This window comes from Pseudopipra pipra, chromosome Z, assembly GCF_036250125.1.
Source record: "Pseudopipra pipra isolate bDixPip1 chromosome Z, bDixPip1.hap1, whole genome shotgun sequence".
NCBI classification, from domain to species: Eukaryota; Metazoa; Chordata; class Aves; order Passeriformes; family Pipridae; genus Pseudopipra; species Pseudopipra pipra.
Genome location: NC_087581.1, coordinates 11,863,414 through 11,885,611, shown reverse-complemented (window position 1 = coordinate 11,885,611; position 22,198 = coordinate 11,863,414). Strand labels below are relative to the sequence as shown.

The 22,198-nt window shown below is 37.0% G+C and overlaps 1 protein-coding gene across 1 annotated transcript in view; it reads right to left on the bottom strand.

The window, feature by feature from the left end:
* SLC1A3 (solute carrier family 1 member 3) overlaps positions 1 to 17,106 on the bottom strand; it is a 65,393-nt gene extending 48,287 nt beyond the window's left edge. Inside the window, exons 1-2 of the mRNA XM_064641857.1 lie at positions 16,961 to 17,106; positions 15,019 to 15,293 (exon numbers count right to left, since the gene is read on the bottom strand). Coding sequence (XP_064497927.1) covers positions 15,019 to 15,199 — 181 coding nt within the window. The 5' untranslated portion in view covers positions 15,200 to 15,293; positions 16,961 to 17,106. The remainder of the gene's footprint in view (positions 1 to 15,018; positions 15,294 to 16,960) is intronic.
* Positions 17,107 to 22,198: the final 5,092 nt, after the last annotated feature.

The window sequence follows — 22,198 nt, the reverse complement described above, 5'->3', positions numbered from 1 at the left end:
TGCATAAAACAGAAAATCTGAATTACAAAATGAGAGAAAAGTGATTAGAGTGCAATTGGCACCAAGCATGGAGATCATGCTATGGAAGAGAGCAGCAGGACTAGAAGGCATCTGTTTTAGTCTCATTCATGTTCTAGTCTCAGGTAGACAAAGTGCATTTTGCATAAATGGTTCTTTTTTAGGTAAAATTACATCATAAAATGCACAGAGGAAAGGCCTCTGAATTAGTCTTTTTTAAAAGACCTGCCTAAGAGTTTCCCTTCTTTTCAATAAGGTTTTAAATTCCACTGCAGCGTTACTCATTATTTTCTTTTCATATGGGAAACACATTTCTCAGATATAAAGAATCCATCTGGACCTTTTGTTTCTGCACTTAATGAGCACTACATTTTGACAACTGGATAACAAGCAAATAGAGCTAGACTAGTTTCTTACTTAGGCCACAGTTCTGCAATTAGTTCCACATGAATTAATCCCTGCACTAGTACAAAGCCTCGCTGAGGTTGGTAAGGGTTTCTGAGGCTGCTATAAGAACTAGTCCTTATGCTATGCTATAAGGGCTTGATTATCTGTTCCACTACTATCCAAGCAGTACGAAATTACCTAAGAGAGAACCAGATGGCCGTCTGAATGAATATTATTGGTAGTGAGAGTGAGATTCTGAACTTTCTATGCAAACCTGTTGAGCCAAAAATTATCGGGTTCTTTTGTGCGTAACTACAGGGTTGCCCAGCGCTACAGTTTACAGAAAGAATTTCTGCAATGTGAAAAAAATGTGCCCTGGTAGTGTATTCTGTTGAAATGGATAAACACCCAATAGTTACTAATTCTTCAGCCTTAATCTTAGCACTGCTATTAATTTGTATGCAATCATGCCTAAGACATGGGAACCTTTCTCTGACTCAGTTTCCCTGCTTGTAACGTATATATGGTAACAGTTATTTCACAGATATTTCTAAAAATTAATTGTGTTCACACAGTGATCTTAGCAGTTCAAGAAGAAATTCAAGCAAATTATTTCCTCATTTTAGCATGTGCTGCTAAAAGCAGAACAGCATGATTTTACCAGTCTCTCTTGATTTTAGATTAAACGAAGATTGGACATTATTTTCTGTTCTGATTTTAAATACCTAGATACTGGGTATTACATCCTGTCTGACAAAGTTTTGTTAACGAAAACTGTGTTCTTGAAACAGAGAAGTCAAACTTGGCAAGGTAGCTTTGTCTTCTTTGAGATAACTTCTTAGAATCAACATTCACAGGCTTAGATAGCAGCACACAATGATGATTTAAAGACAGACACAATGACAAAGCATCAAAATAAAGCCATGAAACAAGACCTGCTAGGAGGTACTAAACCTTTGGAAGGTGTGCAGTATTCCAACAACCATCCCATACTTTGTGTGCAGTAAGAGTTTTACTGCTTAGCACTGTCCATAATCAAGACAGGGAAGATTAAATATTAGAACTGGCCTTTCTCAGTAAAAGTTTCAAATTTCAGGTTAATTCTGAAAATTGTAATGAAACAAAGCCTTGTGTGAAACAAGCTCCCACAACTTGTTGTGCAGGTTTCTGTCTACCCTTTGTAACACAAAGGAACAACTAATCAGCGCTATCAGAGCCTGACTTCTCAAATGGTAAATGGTGTACCATTTCTGCACTGCAGGAAAGAGCAGATTTCTCAACAGAATTTGTTAGGCTTTTTCTGGACAAAAATGAGTAGTGCCTGTTAAAGCTAACAAGCTGAACTGTATAGATGTCTATAGTTTGTATAATAGAACCATACTGCTAAATAATTTATACACTTCATAATGATGAACCAAATCAGATTAAAGTTGTAAAAAGATTCTTGAGGTATTCTTGTCAGTGATACAGTCAAGTTTATGGAAAAATTTATTTGCAGATAATCCTGATGACAATCAGAACAATCCTTAAACTAAACAATTTTATTATATTTTTATACCAGTATACATGTTCAAAGTAAAATCCAATCTGTATGAATACAGTGAAGATTTAAAACTTGAAAGGAGAAGAAGGTGAAAATAATTCTGGAAGTGATGGTAAAGGGATGAAAATGACAAAAATGGTAGATATGATTTGGAATTCCTTATTCCAAAAATAGAATGACTTTAATGAATGGCTTAGGGTCTTCACTTCTAGATGCAGGGTACCAGGAAGGAAACAATAAAGACTTCATATCAGACTTTCAAAACTATGGATATACCTGTAATGGCTAAGAAACATGAAGCCTTCTATATAAAATTTCTTAAATGGATTAACATCAAAATGTGATGAAGTGAGCAATAAAATCAGGATTTGAAGTAGCAAGACAAAAATACTTTTGTAATATTAAGTTTTTAGGAACATGCGTTATGGAGATGGTTTAAAAAAAGAATTATGTAATTTCCTAAATTGAATTTGAAAATGAACTTCAAAATCCTCCGTGGAGAAAATTAAGTTCTTGTGTACAAAAATGCCTTGGTCCCACAATAGTAGTGAGCTGTTTCACATGATTCTTTCTGTTGCATAGATGAAATGGGTTGCACACCTACATGAGTTTAAAACACCACATCAATTAAAAATTAAAAAAAAAGGAATCATAACTCTTAGAAGATGAGAGATGGGGCTTTACCCACATCTAAATGCTCATTCAGGAACTTTAGGGAAGCTTACGTCTATCCTCCTCCTTGGCCCACTCAGAAGAATTAGATAGGAAAATTTAATAAAGAGAGACAATTGCTTTTTCCATTGCTTCGAGTAATTAATTATTTTAAAGTCTAAGTTATTAAAATGAATTCTTACGAGCTTCTGGTCTCTATCTTATTTCAGAATCACACAGGAATTAATACCACACAATTATCTGGAGCTAATATTTTTTACTATGTCCATGCTCTCTGCTGTATTTTCACAAAGAAACTAGGAAAATCTAGCAGTTTTACTTTTTAATTGATCAAACATCACTCGAATATATTTCAAGAGGAAATTACTAGGTGTTATATCAGTGATGGTGCAAGAGGTGCCTTTTCTTTATCAGTGCTTGCCAGTTCAATCAGAACACACTACTGAGAGTTATACACACTTCTTCTTTTTACCGTGAATCTCAAAATACTGATAAATAAGGTACAAAATAATTTTTTCTTTTACAGCAGGAAATAGAAAACTTAAAAAATAACTGGAAAATACCTTAAACTAGGTAGAATAGTGCACTAAAGTAACAGCTGTTAATAGTCCAGTTCCAGAAAACCTTGTAATCAGCAAGCAAGTAACATTTTGTTCTATAACAGAAATTGGGCTACAGCCATCGAGAGAATCAGGCTTGTACCAGTTTAATGGGACATTGTATATTTTTGTTAGCTGCACAGCCATTTCATTCCTATGTTCCTGCAGAGCTCTGGAATGACTGGTTTTGTTCTTTGGGTCATTTTTTTCTGCTTAATTTACCATTTTATTCTGACACCTTTTCTTTTAGCAACCAATTTCAGATAAGTCCACAACTGTATTTACTTGAGACAAAAAGGTAAATGACTTCTCTAGTGATAAGAATTACTTTAAGTTGCCGACAAAACCCCAGTCTTTCCTGATCTTTTTCTTTGCTTGCCACAAGAACCACACAATGCTTAATTTTGATTTTCATAATTTTTGTTCCGTATTTTATATTGAATCCTCACCCTCTAGTGAGGGTTTTAACTGCATGATGCAACTGCAACAGAGAGCTTAAGGAACTGTGCTCCAAGTTGTTCCATTAGACGTCTATGCTGAAGTGGAACATGGGTTAATTTGGACATAAGCAGCTAATTCTCCTTTGCCTGAGAGATATTGCAAGGAGAGTCATGGGAGAAGTACTCTAGAAGAACTAGATATCCTAGCCATGACTTCAATACAGAAAAGATCTGGGACCCGTAAAAAAAAAAATGTATCCAGAGAAAAGCAAAAGTATAGTGAAGTAAGAGTCACATTGATGTCAAAGAGCTGTTGACTGCATTGAAGGAGTCAGTTTGTCACCTCTGTGTAGGGGTCACAAGAGTGCCACGGTGCTCATAGTTCTGCAGAGGAGATACAGAGCCACAGTTAGACTGTGAGTGCAGTCACAGCCCATCAGGAACAACTGCCCCTTGGAACCTGACCCCGAAGGCTTGTTTTGTCCTGCGAGAGATAATTGCCTTCCAAAAAAAACCACACCAGAATTCTAACATCACTATTCCATGACAATCTGCAAAGATCCAGAGGTGTTTTAGAATAAACATTTTTTACAGGCCTTTAGAGCTAGATTAACACTGATAAAGACATACTCAGCTCACAGCTCAAAATTAAGACACTCAAACCCTCTGCCTATCTCTGGAGGAGCCTGAATACCTGAAACACCTTTATAGCTTCACTTGCATATTGCCTTAATTTGCAGACACGGCAGTTCCTCCTTGGATTTTTGTGGACAGAGGGCATACAATTGGAATGGGGAGTCTAAAGCTGTGAGGAAGGACAGATAACTAGAAAATTATTAAAATCATTGTTTTATCAGGTACTGCCTAAACTGGACAGTTCTTACACCAAATCTGAGGATATAACAGCATCTGAGTGGTGCTAAAAAGTTTTGAAAGAAATCATTGAAATCTGTCCCTCACTACTTGTTTGCTCCAATGTTAGACTCATACGCTTTTTTCCTTCATCTCTAGTTGTTTGGCTCAGTCGCCCTTCTTCCCCAATTAGGAAGTAATTTTCTTTTTTTGAGAACATGTCCAAAAGATTATTCCCTTTTTATCCAACTTCTAGTTCTGTTTGCCTTCAAATTTTTTTCTATTTTTTCCCTTGATGTCCTTGAATGGTTTCTGTATTTATTTCTAATTTCTCATCTTTTATTTCCCTCTCACTCTCTTTTTTTTTAATTTTTTTTTTTTTAAGACAAGCAATAGCAGGGCATTTGTAGAGGATTTGGAATGAAGAAGCACTTTCACTGCTGGCACTGAAGCAGACTGTTCTTAATGGAATAGGAACGTTATTCCCAATTGCACCCTGAGATAAGAGACTTCATTGAAAGACAAACTATGCCTAGTTTACGCACTCCTATTAGTCTCTGACCTATAGAAAGAATGGAGTTTTAATGCAAAAAATAGCAAATAATGCCATGAAAATATATGAATAATGTCAGGCATTTATAATATATGTCAGATTATGTTTTATGAAGTATTACTTAGAATTAAGGTACTATTCAGTGCTTTACAAAAGGTACTATTCAGTAATAACTCTTTCTTTCCTGTCTGGCTTTACTTTGCTACTTCACATGCTTGACTAATGTTAATGTATCTACTCCCATAAAATATAGATCCCAACAGATAAGAAAGCTGCTCTCTGAAAGTTTACACAATTCCCTTCCTGCCTTTACATTTCTTTTGTTCCTGTTTTAACTCAACTGGAAACTGACATATTCCTTAACAGCACTGAATTCTGCTTTTCCCTACTACAGTTACAGCTGCCCATCCATATTATTTTGTCTTTTTTACATTATAATATCACAGAGGAATTGTAGTCAATGAGACTGAGATCCCTCAGGGCCAAGAACTTTGTGCAAACATGCACAGAAAACAGAGCTCTACTCTGAGGAACTTCTGCTGTAGAGTAACCGAGAGCCTGAATTTAGACACTGAGATCTGCCTTTGTTTTTTTAAATTCCAGCTTAGACATACACTACAAACAGTTCATTGTAGGCTAGGCTGTCGGATCACGCAGTTTTACACCATCGTTAGCAGGACATTCAAATTATGCATTCTTATCTCTACCGAGCTAGCCCAGCTTTTAATTCCTACAAAAACACCTGTTAATTTAGCTTAGTACTGATATTCCAAATCAGTAACTGACATGTTTGCCACTGAGGATTAAGTATTTTGTTGAATCAAGATATGCCTATGCCAGATCTCTTTGGTTCACAGAACATAACACGTGGCAGACTTTGTTAAAAGATTTTAAAGAATCTTTTCTATCCAGTGTTTTGCTGAGACATGCAAGCAACCTGGGTAGACTGAGAAGCAGCAATTCCTGTTGTAGAACACACGACTTTTGCCATATCAGGTAAAAGCATTACCATAATCCTTTATTTATGTTTGATTTGTTGTTCAGTGAATTCTCTCCACAAGGAAATCAGGCTGAAATTTCATGGCTGAAATTCCTGGAATCATGTTAGCATCTTCTGAAAAGGACAGCTAGGATGCTTCCAACCCCTAGCTATTTGACTTTGCTACTTGAGCCACTTCATCCTAGTATGACACAGAAACTATTCATAACTAGAACCTTCCATATATTTAGTTTATTAGCCAACAGCCTCTTTCAACACATGAATTTCCAGAATTGTTTTATTTCAGTTGATTAAAAAACAGGTATCATGCCTAATTTCTTGTGAGTTAACTCATGACAATTAATTTAGATGTAGCCTCCATGCAGGTAATGGCACCTCTCTTCTTGCTGTTAGATGTTATTCAGAATGGTAGAATTTCCCCGTCTTAAAGGTCACAAAACCAGCACAGGGAAACTTGCACCTGGAACAATACTTAATTACACAGTAAGTGCCTGAGTCCAAACTGCGACCTTTAAAATCCCTCCAGATAAAAAAGCTTAGATCTGGAAATCTATAAAGTTAATGGGCACTTCTCTGTTTGGTTTGGAAGACTCCTCACTTCTCACCATTCTGCTTGTGTTTTTCTCAGAACTGCCATGACCTAAACATCTACTTGCCTAATTCCCAGTTCTGAGGGACTAAAAATTGAACAAAACAGACACACACAGAATCATCTGGACTCAGGATGCCCTGCGTTCCTGTTCTTGCTCAAAGGTTCACTTCACAGCCTGGGGGCTCCCTGTTATTTTAGCCGTCAGGTTAAAACACGATGCTGCCTTTTGCTCTCTTGGCATATGTATTTGTCTTTAGAAGTCTTGAATTTCCTCCTGCCTGACAAAACAGCTTTTAAAGAAATGGTAGAAGTGCATCCTCCTGTAACTTGCCTTTAGGAAGGAAAAGAATAACCCAACTCATCAAGTGCTGCTGACACTATTCTCAAGGTGATGGCTCTTGTGCTTCTGGATCTTCACTGGGTGAAAATATCTGGCATGGTCCTGACTCACTCAGAAAGGTGTGGGAGTAGAAATGCAAGCCTGTTTGTTTGTTTGTCTGTCTGTTTTTCTCCTGGCAAGTTTTAGGCAGTTACATGCTTAGGCTGTGGACTTGTGGAATCACCTTTTAAGTCTTCCAGCTCTAGATCATGCGCTAAAAAGACACACAGCTCTGAGATCTGGATTCCATGTGCAGCTTCCTTTCCTTATATTTTAGGCTTTGAAGGACTAAACTGCACATCCATGTCTGTATGATGTATATATTCCCAAGTCAAAATTATTGTAAAAGACATCAAAATATATGCAGTAGCCTTATTTACCAACTACCTTTGGTTAGTACTCCCAGGAATTCCCTGAGTAACGCCACTGTAATACAAAGGCAATTTTACTCTTTTTCTACATTTAGTCCTTGTGCCTGGTAAAACCAAAGCATTTACTAGAGCCAGTTGGAGGGATCAGATTATGTTCCAGTGTAAATAATGCGTAACATTTGAGCCCAATCTTTCATACATTTTCTTTTAATAAATCAATTTTCAGTTATGGCAAGTTACAGTAAATGGTAAAAAACAAGCACACACTTTGTAACTCTCAAGATGAATTTCATTTATGATCATCTATCCATGCTAATAGAAAATGCATATGCATGTCAAATTTCAAGCAAGATAATGCATTTTTTTCAATGTAGAGAATTGAATGAGAATTCAAAATATAAATATAACTGGTGTTAAAGGAAAGGAGAACAACCATAATATGAGTAGTAGTAACATTTTGTTACGATCCTGATTCTCATGTTATCCTTCTGGTTTTCTTTGCCTCTTTTATGGCTTTTAATTATTTTCCTATTGTACAGTTCACCAGACCTATTATTTCACTCTTTTATTGTAAACAGTCTTATAAAACCTATCATCAAAATAAATTTCTCTTGTATGGATTTTAAAAGGTTACACACCCCGTGGTTTCACTGTGTTGATTGAAAGCACAAACAGTATCTCTACAGCTTCAAGTCTGATGAGTTAACAAAATTAATGGAATAATCCAGCTCTTAGTAAAATTTCTCTGGAATAAATTCCATTTATTCTTTCACTATTTTCCATAGTTTCTTCCCTACTTCATACCATATATTTTCATTGTATCCATGAATAATTTAAAATTTCTTGATGAGGAGCTTAGTTGTTCTCCAAAACACAATGCAGACACCATAGCATATTCTTTCAACAATACAATCACAGGCATTGGTTTGGGAGAAAGAAATCTCTTGGCTTCTTACTGATTTTTTTTTTAATTATCACTTGTATTGCCTTATTGCTCCAAAGCTCCACATTAAACTGAATTGTGGGACAAATATATTACAAAATATGCTAAATCCCAAAGAATCATAGAACCTTAAGGTTGGAAAAGACCTGCAAGATCATCAAGTCCAACCATTAACTCAACACTGCTAACTCGACCACTAAACCATGTCCCCAAGTGCCACATCTACGCATCTTTTAAATACCTCCAGGGATGGTGACTCCACCAGTTCCCTGGGCAGCCTGTTCCAGCGCTTGACAACCCTTTCAGTGAAGCAATTTTTCCTAATATCTAAACCTCCTCTCATGCAACTTGAGGCCTGTTTTCTTGTTCTATTGCTTGTTACCTGGGAGAAGAGGCCGATCCCCACCTGGCTACAACCTCCTCTCGGGTGGTTGTAGGGAGTGATAAGGTCCCCCTGAGCCTCCTTTTCTCTGGACTAAACACACTCAGCTCCGTCAGCTGTGCCTTGTCAGACTTGTGCTCCAGACCCTTCCCCAGCTACATTATCTGACTCTGGACATGCTCCAGCACCTCAATGTCTGGCTTGTTTTAAATTTACTTACTATAAGATTATTGAACTGTAATCTAAAATGGAATTAAATACAAAACCTGAAGGAAATGCACAGTAAAAGAAAAGAATTGGGAGGATGGACAGAGGATATATAACAACTAATGTGACTAAAGGATTATTTTATACAGTTGGTAGTTCCAAAACATCTGATTTTCTTTTAATGAAAATATAAAGAAGTCAGTATGTCTCAGCTACAGCTCTAGAAGTCTATGCTGCAGTATGAATTATGACAATCCTAGCATTTATATCTCACTTTTTTATAGCAATCTTATTAACATCTAGAAGATCTAATGCATTTGTTTAGCTCTTTTTAATTTTGGATTTCTTGTATAGTTTTTTAAATGCCCTTTATCTTGATTCACCTAAAGTATTTTACAAAACCTTTTTTTTAATTTGGTATCATATAATCCCTGGAAACTTTCAGATGCCAGGTTATTTCAAGAAATTGTGTGAGAAGTTTAAGCCAAATGAATGAAAGTTTCAGGAATTCATAAACAACTGAAAATGCCGTCTTCAACCACACCTTCATTGTGGCCAACCCAAAAGCATTTCAGTGCTGATGACAGGTCATGCCAGCTTTACAATAGCTTAAGTGCAGGTGAGAATCTAACAATGTTAAACATTCACTCAGCATACAAACCACTGGCACCTTGCTTATGATTTTGTGCTGCTTTGCAGTCACCATAGCGATTACAGTCCATGCCTACTGAAAAAATGGAAAGGATTGATAAGCCCTAATACTAGTTTATTTCATGATGAAATGTTTTTCTCAGTCCCCTTTGGTGCTCAACACCAAAGTTTTTCTGAGTCTTTGACATGACCACTGTTTCAGCCGTATCATATTTTCTGGCAACAGGATGGCCATACTCTACTGGCATTCAGAGAATTTTCTTGTAAAATCTCTGAGAAACCACATCCTAAGTGTCTTATGCAGTTACTACCCTGCATTTCACCCAGGACAGCCTTCAAACATGATTTGTAAGAAGCAGTATTAAAATAAATAAATTCTAGACAGAATTTCAAGAATCTCCACTGCCTGTTTGCAAGCTGTAAGAAGAGTGCAGTGAATGGATGTTTCTCTGGACCGTTTTATGACCACTCAGACATACTACTTTCGAGCACCACTTAGCAATTTGATAACTTAGAGCAAACGAAAGTACGTCTATACTCAGCACACTTTGCATCTTTTACTGTGCATATATGCACAGCTGCTCTCTCCAGAACACTTAATTGTGATTCTCAAGATAGCCAAGTTTATTGTTGCTATTCTCTGCCATGTATGGCAGTCGAACAATCAGTGCCGTTTCATTTCAGTAACACCAGAGTGAATGGTAAGAAATGTGGATTGTGATAATATATTAACATAATTTAATTTTGCAAGTAACTGTTAAACCAGAGTACTGCTCGTATTTACAGTCTGACTTTTATTACTGGGTTCTTAATAACAGAATTACAGTTCTTTGTATTTCTATGGTTTTTTCCTCCCTTCTGAAAAGAATAATCTCTTTTGAAGTTTTAAGTGTCACTCTGAATTATACAGTGGCTGTTTATGAGGTTTTTCACCCAAATTATAACTACTTTATATTTCAAAAATAAATTAAGGTTTTGATTAGCAACTTTTTCGGAATATTACTTAGGAAGGTTTTGTCACTCAGTGAAAAATCAGTTGTGCTGGGCAGGTTCCTTAGGAGAACATTGGGGCAGAGTCAGCCTCTGAGTTCAGCAAAAAAGAATTAATTTCTCCTTAGCTGTATCCAAACTATCTTGATTTTCTTGCATATATCTCATTGAGTTTTTTTGGTATCACATTTCTCTCTTCATGTTTTAACATACTCTCTCACCCCAAACTCAAGTCCCACAGTTGTTTCTCCTGCAGTGATGGATTTTTGCTTTTTTCTCATGCAAATTTTACCAAGGCTGCCTTAGGCATTATCTCAGTGTTCAATGTCAATGTATAATGGGATCAAATACCTTTCTCTGAGAATGTCAGCTTCAGCCTTCAGTGGATACAGAAGATCTGTCAACAGCAGAAAAGATGTTGCTTCAACACACCAGAGACTGTCCTTTCTGTGGCTGTTATCCAGGATTTTGCCTATCTGTGTATTACAGACTTCTACCTCTTAGGTCCCATTTTAAACTATTGCTCAGACCAGGACTGCTGCTGAGATAGGCTTTATTTAACATTTTACATTTTTCAGGGACAAGGGCAAATGGCAATGCCTTCATATCTCCTGTCTTCTCTCCGTACTTTTAACTAGTTTTTTTTATACAGCCATTGGAAAGCTTTGGACTCTTCCATATGGTTCATGCTATTGCAGAACAGATGTTGTATGGGCCTATCTAATTTCACACGTATTCTGAGATTGCTGGCAATTACAGAAGCCTGGTTTCCATGACACAGCCAGTCCTGCCTTCCCTTCAGTGGACAGGTAGTCAGAAAACAGAACTGGAACCACTTCCATCCCCCTTGAATGTTCCAGCAGACAACTGCGACATAAAACTCTGGCAGTGTAAAGGGTTTTAGCTAACAAATTGGAGCTATAATGGCTTAATAACTGTGCAGAAACTGCTTTTTATAATACTTGCTTCACAGCCTGCCTCTACTTCACTGAGCCCCTCAATTAAAACAGTATTTCTCTGTGAGCAACTTCTGAGGATCTTTGCTCAGCAGCTCTCTGTGTCTCGGTCTTTCCTTCAGTACAAGTTCAGAATCCACAGGAGATTCTTTGGCATTTAGGAGTCCTGCCAGAGTAAAGTCTGGACTCTTGTGGCATTTTTCGGAAAATGGGAGGTAAGTAGCAGAGAATCAACATACTCTGATAATGGAAGGGTATCTGAAAGGAAGGCATTTTGGGGACAGGATGATGATTCTAAGTAGCGTGGGAGAGAGGGCACTGCCTGAGATTTTGCCAGTAATTTGGCTAGCACTTCAAAGACTTCCTGCAGATTTTCCATGAGCCACCATGTTCCCTAGCCTACCTTAAATTGCTGCTGGTCATCGTGATGTTCTGAATTTACCAGTGGCCCACTTCCCAAACATGCCTCACATAATTGTTCTCAACTACCGGGTCTTGACAAGATTGACTGCAGAAAACTAATATCTCTTAAGTGTACCAGAAGAATCTGAAAAATTGCATCATAACTCATTTATTGACTCTACTTTCCTCAAAAGTTTCTCAAAGGTCTTGAAAGAACTTAAATTTCACTAAAAAGGGTAACACTGATTATGACGATGCGCTAGACAGACCCTGCCTATGAAGAAGGTGAAGTCAGAAGGACCTTTTATGAGGTTTTTGGGAAATAGAGACTAGTGCTAAGCAATTCTCAAAATGAATAATAACTCCTCGCATCTTCATCAATAGGTTTTTAAATGACTAATTGACTTGGTACTGTAGCAGGTTAGAATTCAGTTTAGAATCAGAGTAACAGCAGAAATTAGTGTAAATAGCTGTATTTCATCTTATTATGTGAATGCCAGAATAACTCTACTATGTCTGCAAAATATATGTATGTAACACAAAGAACTCCATGTTGTATCTACCCACTTCCTACCAAAGTGCAAGTTTCCACAGATACAAACTCAAGTGCCTATTACAAATTACAGTCCTGAAACTAATCTTATGAACTTAACCTCCACCAGCATCAATCCTGTCCAGCAAAGAAATAGGAAATGCTCTATTAAAAAAGGCTTTTCCATATCAATCACTTGATAAAAGAGATGTGAAAGAAATGTCTTTGAAGAAATGTTGCTCCCTTTAAACTAAAATTTTGCATTTTTTGAGTTCGGTCTCTATGAAAACTCCTAGACTGACAGCCCCAAAAACTGTCATCTGTCTGTTTAGGTTACACAGCATCAAGCATAATTTCTTGTAAATCATTCAACACAGGCCTGAATACAGTTTGATTTCCACCTAGACTCACATCCAGGCATGTCTAATGAGACAGCCAGTAGTGCTAATTGGTAGGTTAATTCTGCAATGTTGATTACTGTCTGCTAGGAAAGGGATCAAGCCCACCATCTGATTTTCCACAGACCACCAAACAACTGAGTGATGATAACAACTTAGTCCTTGCCAAACTAGACAGATGGAGTTCAACCACCGAGTGTTTTCCAAGCTCTTTAGCCAACTGTTCCCTACTTCCGAATATTTTCACAACAGCAAAAAACTCTCAAAAGCCCCAAATCTTACCTTTTAAGAACTATTTATAGTGAACTTACTGTTCTAATCATACACAAGTACTGCAAAACTACACCACAAATAACAAATGTGAGAAAAATTTTGAGCATTCCATCAGAGTAATGAGAAGGCTTTTTTGCCTTGTGTTATGCTGGATATGTCTATAGGTTAATGAGCAGAATTGGAGCAGCTGTCTCATCCTAGGCTGCATGTTTTCTTTAGTTCTCCAATTTGTCTTCCAGCCCTACTGATACTCTGCCATTGCTGTAGGTGGTAGGGGAGCTGTGGGCAGGTTGTCGCTGATCTTCTAAAGCTAATTGGAACATGTAATAACAAGAAAAACACTTGTACAATCTACATTTCATTTCACACATTGACAAATTTATGGGAGCCATACTGAAGGCAGAGTACAGTGAAAAAATTGCAAAAGCATGTTGGGCATATGCAGTATGGAAAGGTGACAATCAAAGGACTGACTTCTTTGAGTTTGGACAGTGTTTCAAAACATGCTTTATTTGCTCTGCCTTTCCTGACCATTGTAGATAAAACAGCTAATTTTTTAAGCCCTGACATTAATAGGCTTTTACATTGAGAAAATTCTCGGGAATTAAAAACACTTATGATCAAATACTGCTGATAAGTATGAAAGACTGACATTACTGTTATAGAAACAAAGTACTTTATTTTTACCAATAGGCACATTAATATAAATGTCTCCCAGAAAAAGACCATCAAATCTGAAATTAATTTAAAATAACACTGCAGATGTGCCATCAAACAACAATAATGGTACAGCCCCAGAATTTGAATTCCTAAAAGAGTCGAAGAAACACAGCAAGATCTATATAGAACAGCATTATGAAGACCTACCTAGGCATATGATATATACCCTTATATTTAGGTGCTAACATTTGCTTTTTCATTATCAGGAGCAGATTCACACTTTTATATTTTAAACTAATGAGAAAATAAAAGTTAATGTAGTACAGTAAAGTCATAAAGTTCTTGTTCACCCTGTAAAGAATGAAACATATGGTGCCATTTAGAAAATCTGTAGTTGGAGAAAAATTCTCAAAAGTGATCATGTTATCATATAAAGGAAAGTAGTTTTAAAAACTGCATGTTTTTCTCAGAAGATTCTCTTTCTAATGTTAGTTGAAAGGATGTAGCAATATTTTAAATTTACATTTTGGTGCATTCCAAATCTAAGTGCTGCTTGATGTTCTGGATTCCTCTCCATATACTCTTAAAAGGCATTTAATCAGATGCTATCTTTCGGTCCTTTGAATAAGTAACATTGCCATTGTTGCCCCAATTACACCTGAAAGACACCTGTGTAAGATTGTGAGTGGCTGAGAGAGAATAAACTTGTACTGAGGTTTAATTCCTTTGCATTTAGTACTTAAGTTTACATTTATCAAGGGAAAACTGAAAAGACTGAAACTCTATCATATTCCTTTGCTTAGAAATGTCTCTTCATTTCATTAATTGAGAATTTTTGTTTGTCATTGCAAAGTGTTAATTCTTTGATAGGTTAGGTAAATAAGTTATATTTTGAGCTTTTTTCTGTAAATGGCTTTGGTAAAAGATACAATTGAAAACGTTCAATTCAGCTTTTGTATCTAATTCTTTAAGAGAAGTATCCATAAAACAGCTGGGGTTTTGTTTTTTCACCAAAATTCTTCATAGGAATAACTAGAATAACTAAATGGCTCTTCCTTAAAACTTCAACATGCAGCTGTCAAAGCCAAAACTCTCCAAGCCAGAACATTCTTATCAGTGAAGAATTTGGGAACTAATTTGTAATGAAAATCGCCCAGGCACATCATCATTGTCAAACGCATTGGAGAACAGAATATTCCTACTGAACAAATTACTCACCAAGAATCACAGCAACAACGGTGAAGAGCACAAAGGCATTCCTCATTAAATAACTTTTAACATCGTCCTTTGTTATGCTCTGCACTTTTTTTTTTGCCAAAAGTGTACGTTTCCTGACTCCTTGCTGAATGCGTTCCATCCTACTTCCAGGTTTTGGATCTTCTCCGTTACCTTTAGTCATCTATCTTGCTGAAAGTTTTCTTTTGCAATTAACTTCTATCAATATCCTTTCAGGAAAGTGGAAGACTCTTTGAAGTGGGAGGTACTGGAGAAACCTGCAAGACAAGAAATATCAAACACTGCAGTAAGACTTTAGAGGAATGATAAGCCATATGTTTACATGGAAGCAAATATTCCTCATGTTTCAGTAAAAGTTGAATTGTTTGTAACATCTAAGCTGTTGATTTGCAGTTTTTGATACAACCAGATAGGTGTCCTGTGTCTTCAGACATTGACATGAATTGCTGCTATGCTGCAAAACCCAGGATTAGCTTCTTTTTCTTGCCATTTTCTAGTGATATACTAATATAAAATCAGTACAATTCAAGAAAACTTAATGTGTTACAGTGTTTAAAACTGTCTTTCAGGCTTGTTTTTAAACTGTTTATCAGGTTTTTTTGAAAAAAATCGAGCTCACCTTCACATTAACCATTGGAGAAAGAAATATTTTGCTCAAATTGGTACATTTAAAATATTCTGCATTTCAGATATTTTTAAATGATTGAATGAATTGGCTCAGTTCCTCTTTTTCACATGGCAAAAGGCAGCAGGAACAGTTTATTTATCCCTCAACCACTATTTAAAAGATAGGACTTTGACAGTTTTATGTTAATAACTTTCATCTTTTAACTCTATTATAAACTACCCCGAGCGCATCTGTAGAACATCAGAGGTAACATACTACTTAACTTGTCGCTTCAGATTCACACTGCAGAGTAAAGTAATGCTTAGCTTGGCCTGACAGCAATTATGGACATATATCACAGAATCAGAGAACAGACTGAGTTGGAAGGGACCCATCAGGATTATCGAATCCAAATACTGGCCCTGTGCAGGACAACCCAAAATTCACACCACGTCTGATTTTAAGAAATCACACACTGAATCAACCTTAAAATGGTTTAATAATAGAAGTTTTTCACTAAGACATTATTTTCTATTTTAAATTGTGCGAGTTTTGGTGGCTGATGGGTATGAATTTGCTTAATAATGGAGCCTGCTCAACAGTATTTTCCACACAGAGAATTCCATTTTCTGAAGTCTTAGTTAATACACTGACACGTTTCTATGAAGAAATTAGAAATTAATAAATGCATTAAGTTAGGTGCTTTTGCTGAAGTCTCTCATCTCTCTCCATGTACAAGCAGTTCCACATCTTACTTTTAATAAATCAATTGCCTAAATACCTTTTTTTTTTTTTAAGGAAGCATTTAAAATATAAATACACAGAGATTTCAATCCGCATGTTTTAAAGAAATTTCATGTCGTAACAAGTTTATTTTGGTGGTATTTGAGCGTTCCTTCTACCATATGTTTCAAGATTGGCACTTCAGTGCAATATTCCTCCCCGAATTTTAACAGAACACTATAAGCTTTGCTTCTTTAGAGAGTGGAAACATTCTGAGAATGAGCTACATATTTAAATCAGTGAGTATTCTACCTTGGACACGACTACTGTGTACAAGCAGGATTTTCTTTTTTTGTTCAGAACAATTACTGTAAATATTTCGTAAATGAGAACAATACAAAAAAAAAATTTAATAATTCCCCAGTCCCTTTTCTTTCCAGGACGTTTAACGCAAGCTAACCTGTCCTGTGTAACTTACACCGAAACCAAGAAAGAACACGGGTACAGCCCAAAGGACCGCTGCATTAAGTAAGATACAAAGGCAGAGAGCGGACTTCCCCCTCAAACCCGCGATGGAGGACGGGGTGGGCTCACCTTCTCGGACCTGCCCGTGCTCCAAGGGCGCGGTGGTGACGGATAAAGCGGGGGCTTCCCAGCGGAGACCACGGAGCTGCGGCGCCCGGCGAGCAGGACAAACAATCTGCACGTGTTGGGGAATACGACAGCTTACTATCACTGTAACTTAAGGAAGGGGAGGAGACTGTGAGCGCAGCGCTTGGGGAGGGGGGGAGGAGGAAAAAAAACCCCACCAACCCAACCCGCACCAAACCACACATCAGCAGAGAGGGGAAAGCGGAGCTCCTGGAATATTGATTAGTCTTGGCACAGTGAAAGCAGGGTCACTTTCTTTGTTTTTCCGTTTAGACCACTTTCACGCTTTGTCGGTTCAGCTTCGTTAGAAATGCAAAATCAGGATCCGGGAAGAATTGAACGATCCCACACACACAGAGCAGGGGAGGCTGGAGCGCTTCTTTATTAGACATTCCAGACTGGATATCTGAAAAGCCTAAACATAATTATATAACACTATTCCTGTGGGGTTTTTTTTAAAAAAAATGGTAAAATATCTAAGCATGCTACTTTGGTCTAGAAAGAGGCACAGTATGAGGTTATCACGTATTTTGTAATTCTTAAAGACAGTTACTCAAGATCTACTCTTCCCAAGGTGGTGAACCAGACCTATCTTTCAGAAGCAAGTGGAGCATTATCAAGGACAGAGAAAAACATGATCTACTATAATTCTTTGTATGTTTCTTGTAGATACTCAAAACACACGATAAGACTTGCCTCCTGTTTGGCAATTTAAACTCACTGATAGCAAGCCCCCATTCAGCCTGTTTCAATGCTAGAGAATGAATGACAAAGGGAAAAGCATAAAACATCCACTTTTGAGAAAGAAATGGCCTTCAGTTTTTCTAGCATTTCAAAGTCCATGGTGTTGAGAAGATATTTGCTGGGGGGAGCCAGGGGAATTCCAAAAGAACTTTACTTTTTAGAGGAACATTTCCCTTTTAAACATTGGTAAAGTCAGGTTAAAATGTTCCATAATTATATTTCAGTGGATCTTTCATGAGATTTTAAGTGTATTTCCTTATAAGAGAAATACTGTAAATCTAAATTTATATAAATTTATGCTAAATATATAATTAATCTATATATATCAATCTATAAAGGTTTGTTTATAGATGATGTTGACTTTTAGCTTCGCTTCCTGAAAAGTCATTTTAAGCGTACAGAAAACCACTTCTGTACTAGACACACAAAGTACAGTTAGACACAAAATAAAATTAAGAGCAGATTTACTTCCACACAGCTACAGTAATGGTTTTGCTAAAGTGTATCCTAATTTGAATATGATTCAAATAATGATGTTGAGTAAAATAATCTTACAATTATTCCAAGCTTTCTCGTGATTAACGTAGTTTTGAGATTTAACTGTGTACCATGGAATCTTGATCTTTGGTATCTAACTTCAGAAAGAAAGTAAACATCTAAATTAAGTTATTAATTAACTTTTAAAAAAAAATCAAGAAAATATGTTGACAGCTTGTGTTGCAAAGACAGAAACACATGCTGTATTTTCTTGCACCTGGCAGCTTAAGTGTCTATCTCCTTTTTTTTTTTTTTGTGGTGCAGTTTTTAAATACTTTCACCATTTTGTCTGTAGATGGGAAATGACCTTTTAACTAACCTTTGGCCTTTAGTGATCTGCTCATTTGATCTTTCTTTTTGGAGTATGGCATGCTTTCTGCAAAGCCTCCCAGATAGGCTCTGCCCTCTGTTCCTATGAATGGTAATGATCCACTTGCCTTAATGGGACAGGGGTCAGGCCCCAAATGAGGTGATCCAAAAGTCTTTCATCATTTAATACTCTCATTAATAAAGGAGTCTATGAGAAATGAGGATAATCTTGTAAGAAGATTACCTATGCAGTGAGGCAAAATGAAAATAGACAATAATCAGTCATACAGCTCTTCTGAATTTCAGTAGTGATACTTTTATCAGCTCTCAGTGAACAACAGGTATTATTACACAGCACTTAGAAAAATAGAATATTAAGAGCTTTAATGGCAATATATTAATTTTTTTCTGCCTTTTTTCCTCCCTTCTTCCTCTCCTCACATTGATTTCTTTTATTGATTATAACTTTGATGGTGATATAGGGAAATTATGCTGTAGGAAAAGTATTATCCCTTATATTATAAAACCCCATGTATTTTAGATATCCCTGGGTAGCGAAAAAAATTAGTCAAATGAGTTCATAGTACAGTGTCACCCTGCAACACATGTAATTAAAATGCACTGGAATTTTCTTTTACATATACAATAGATTTAACTGATTTAGTATGCAGCATTTAATACTAGGACAAAGACACATTTAAAATGTTATTGGTTAAGTACTTCTATCTGTAGTATTTTCAGTAGTATTAATTTCTAGGAAGAGCAACTTAAATGTTACTAGACATATTGTAGACTTTAGTTTGGATCTGCCAACCTTAAAAATATACAAAAACACTGATGGTTTTGTAAGTAACACAGAGCAGCAGTCATTGGTGCAACCACCACTTTTACACAGATAAAATAATTTCTACATTCCTCAGAGTGTTAGGTGTTTTGTTTTTTTTTTTCTCCGTAAAAATTGGCAAGGAATGACCTAAGGCCTGGATGAGTCTGTGATGTCATACTAGCTCAGCACCCTAACCTATGCTTTGGGTTCCAGTTTCAGCACTTCTTTGACAATGCACCAGATGGCTTGCAAAGCAGGGAAATGCAGATATAGGGCAAGGGCTGGTACTAGCTTGAACCTCATCCTCCCAGGCAGCATGGGTTCAGCCAGCTGAAATCACGTGTTGTGGCAAACCCAAGCCCTGTTTGGTTGTGGCTGACAAAGTCAGTCAGTAAATGTACTTTGCATGTCGGCACAGTATCTGAGTGCCTTTGTAAAATAAGTAAAGGTATTAGTGTGGAAGCTGCTGTTCAAACATAAACTATTGTTATTTTCAGCTGACAAGAGCTATCAAACAAAACCCCAGGGAAGTCAGCTGTAGCAAATGGAAGAAGTGGAAATGAAGTAACAAACTGTACAACCATTTAATTTCCCAGATAGCCATAAAGACTGTATGAGAGTGCATGGATCCCAACTGAAAGAAGCTTTTACCATTTGAAGTAACCCAGGTTTCACATTAATAAATCAGCACTATAAATTAATACTGGCTGAATATTGGAAGTTCAGGAGCTCTAGGCAGGAGCTTAGTGAAGTATTGTTGATATCATGGTTGTGAAACAGGAATAAAATTCTTATGAAAGAACATGTTTATTCACAGTAAATGGCATGTCATTATGTCCCCAGACTTAAATGAAGTTGGACAAAATAAGAACATATATGATTCCCTTGCAAGCTCCAATTCAGCTTAGAACTATTTATTACTGTTATACGCTCTTGTATCAGTGAAGAAACTGAGTCTCTAAGAGATCAAAATGAAACCACACCAGTTAGCAAATATTTGTCAGAGCTAAGACACAGCCTTAGGCACCTAAATTCCACAGAACCACGGCATCTTTTTTTTTGTGAGATACTTGCTTGGCTCTTGCTCTTTCCAGCATGCTAAAAGGAGTATGAGAAATTGAGGTTTGTTTTCTGTTTCTTTTCAGATATGTTTCTTAGAGGGGGATTTGATGAATACCTTCATTTTGGCCAGCCGAATATGAAAAATATACTTTATTTTTTATTAAGATTTAATGTCAAGAAAATTCTTATATTGCTCTATTGAAGACACTGGGAGGAAATAATGTGCTGTAATTTATGTACTTCAAAAAAGACATAGGCTATGTTCTGTTAGCAAACATGAAAAGCTGCGGGAAAAGATCTGCAGAACCCTAACTGTTTCTGAATACATGACATTTGCAGAATTTGCACTGCAGCAGTGTTACATTGGGTTACTTCTAATCGTGTTTTGTGGCCCAAACACCTTTTTGCGCTTGGACTGTATGATCTGGTTTTGTTTCTTCTAAAGGAATCCAGTTCACACCTTCTAGGACCACTCCATGAAATTAATCAAAGCATCTTGCTCATGATCGCTCTTAGGAGGAAGCTTCCTCTACTGGGTATGCTGAACCTCAGTTTATCTTTGATAAGTTGCAAATCATTGGTCAAGCTCAGTTATTAAAAAAATAAATAAATGTTTTTAGAAAATGCTACTATTCCATTCAAAGAACATTTCAACAGCAAAGTGTTTTGCCTAAGATTAGGCTGAATGACTAGTAGCACTGGCCAATCTAATCAGCAGGATTTAGATTTTCAGTGATCTTTTTCTACTTTTCTATTTAATGTCCCATTACAGTCCCATTGCTCACTCAAACCAGCCAACAAATCCAGTTGGTCATTTTTATTCCTACATTTTGAGGCCCTGAGCTGTGAGAATAAATGTGATTTTATGCTTTTGAACTCTGTCAGTTGGCAGTCGGAAGTTACTCACAAAAACGTGGCATTCCTTTTCTGCTCTGTGAAAATTCCCAGCAGAGAAACACGAACCTCTAGTATCTCCACTCAGCATCATGGGCTGTCTGGGCCTTAACACACACTGTATGTTTGACTGCAGCTGAATAGACAACCTTGTTTCCTTTCAACGCAGGGAGTCAGATTGCCACTCACTCTTGGGAGAAGGGGGAAGGGAAATGAAGTTATACCAGCAGAGGATGTGGCTCGTGAACTTTTCCCCTAACTGTCTTATCAAGGATGTGAATGTCTGTACGTACAATGGGGCGATTCTCACCGAAGAATAGGCAAGGTTGTCTAGGAAGGATGGGGAATAGGATGGGATTGTGTCATTGTAAGAAATCGAATGGGATCGCCTCGGCAGCTGATAGCATTTCAGATGCAAACGGCTGTATAGTGTGGCTTCACTGGCTTTCCCACAGCCAGTGGCAACCACTTAAATGGGCGCCGAGGGAGAGACAGGTTCATTTGAAAAGTTAATACAGTATTGTGGCCAGTTACAAAAGAGTGTAACATTGGAGCCAGAAATTTGCTACCCCCTGTCGCTCAGGTCCCTCTTGGTTTCCTCTTCCTGATTTCTTTTTTTTTTTTTTTTAAAAAGCCTTTTCTCTGATCAGCTGCTAAACTTCAGTAGCTTGTGAATCAACAGAACTACTGAGAGTGCCCTGTGGAAGCTCTGGCTGAGACTACACATTGTCATAGGTACTTTAAACTATAACCTCCAATCCCTGCCTGTCACGGTGACAACACAACAGTGATCCCACATAGGTCCTGTT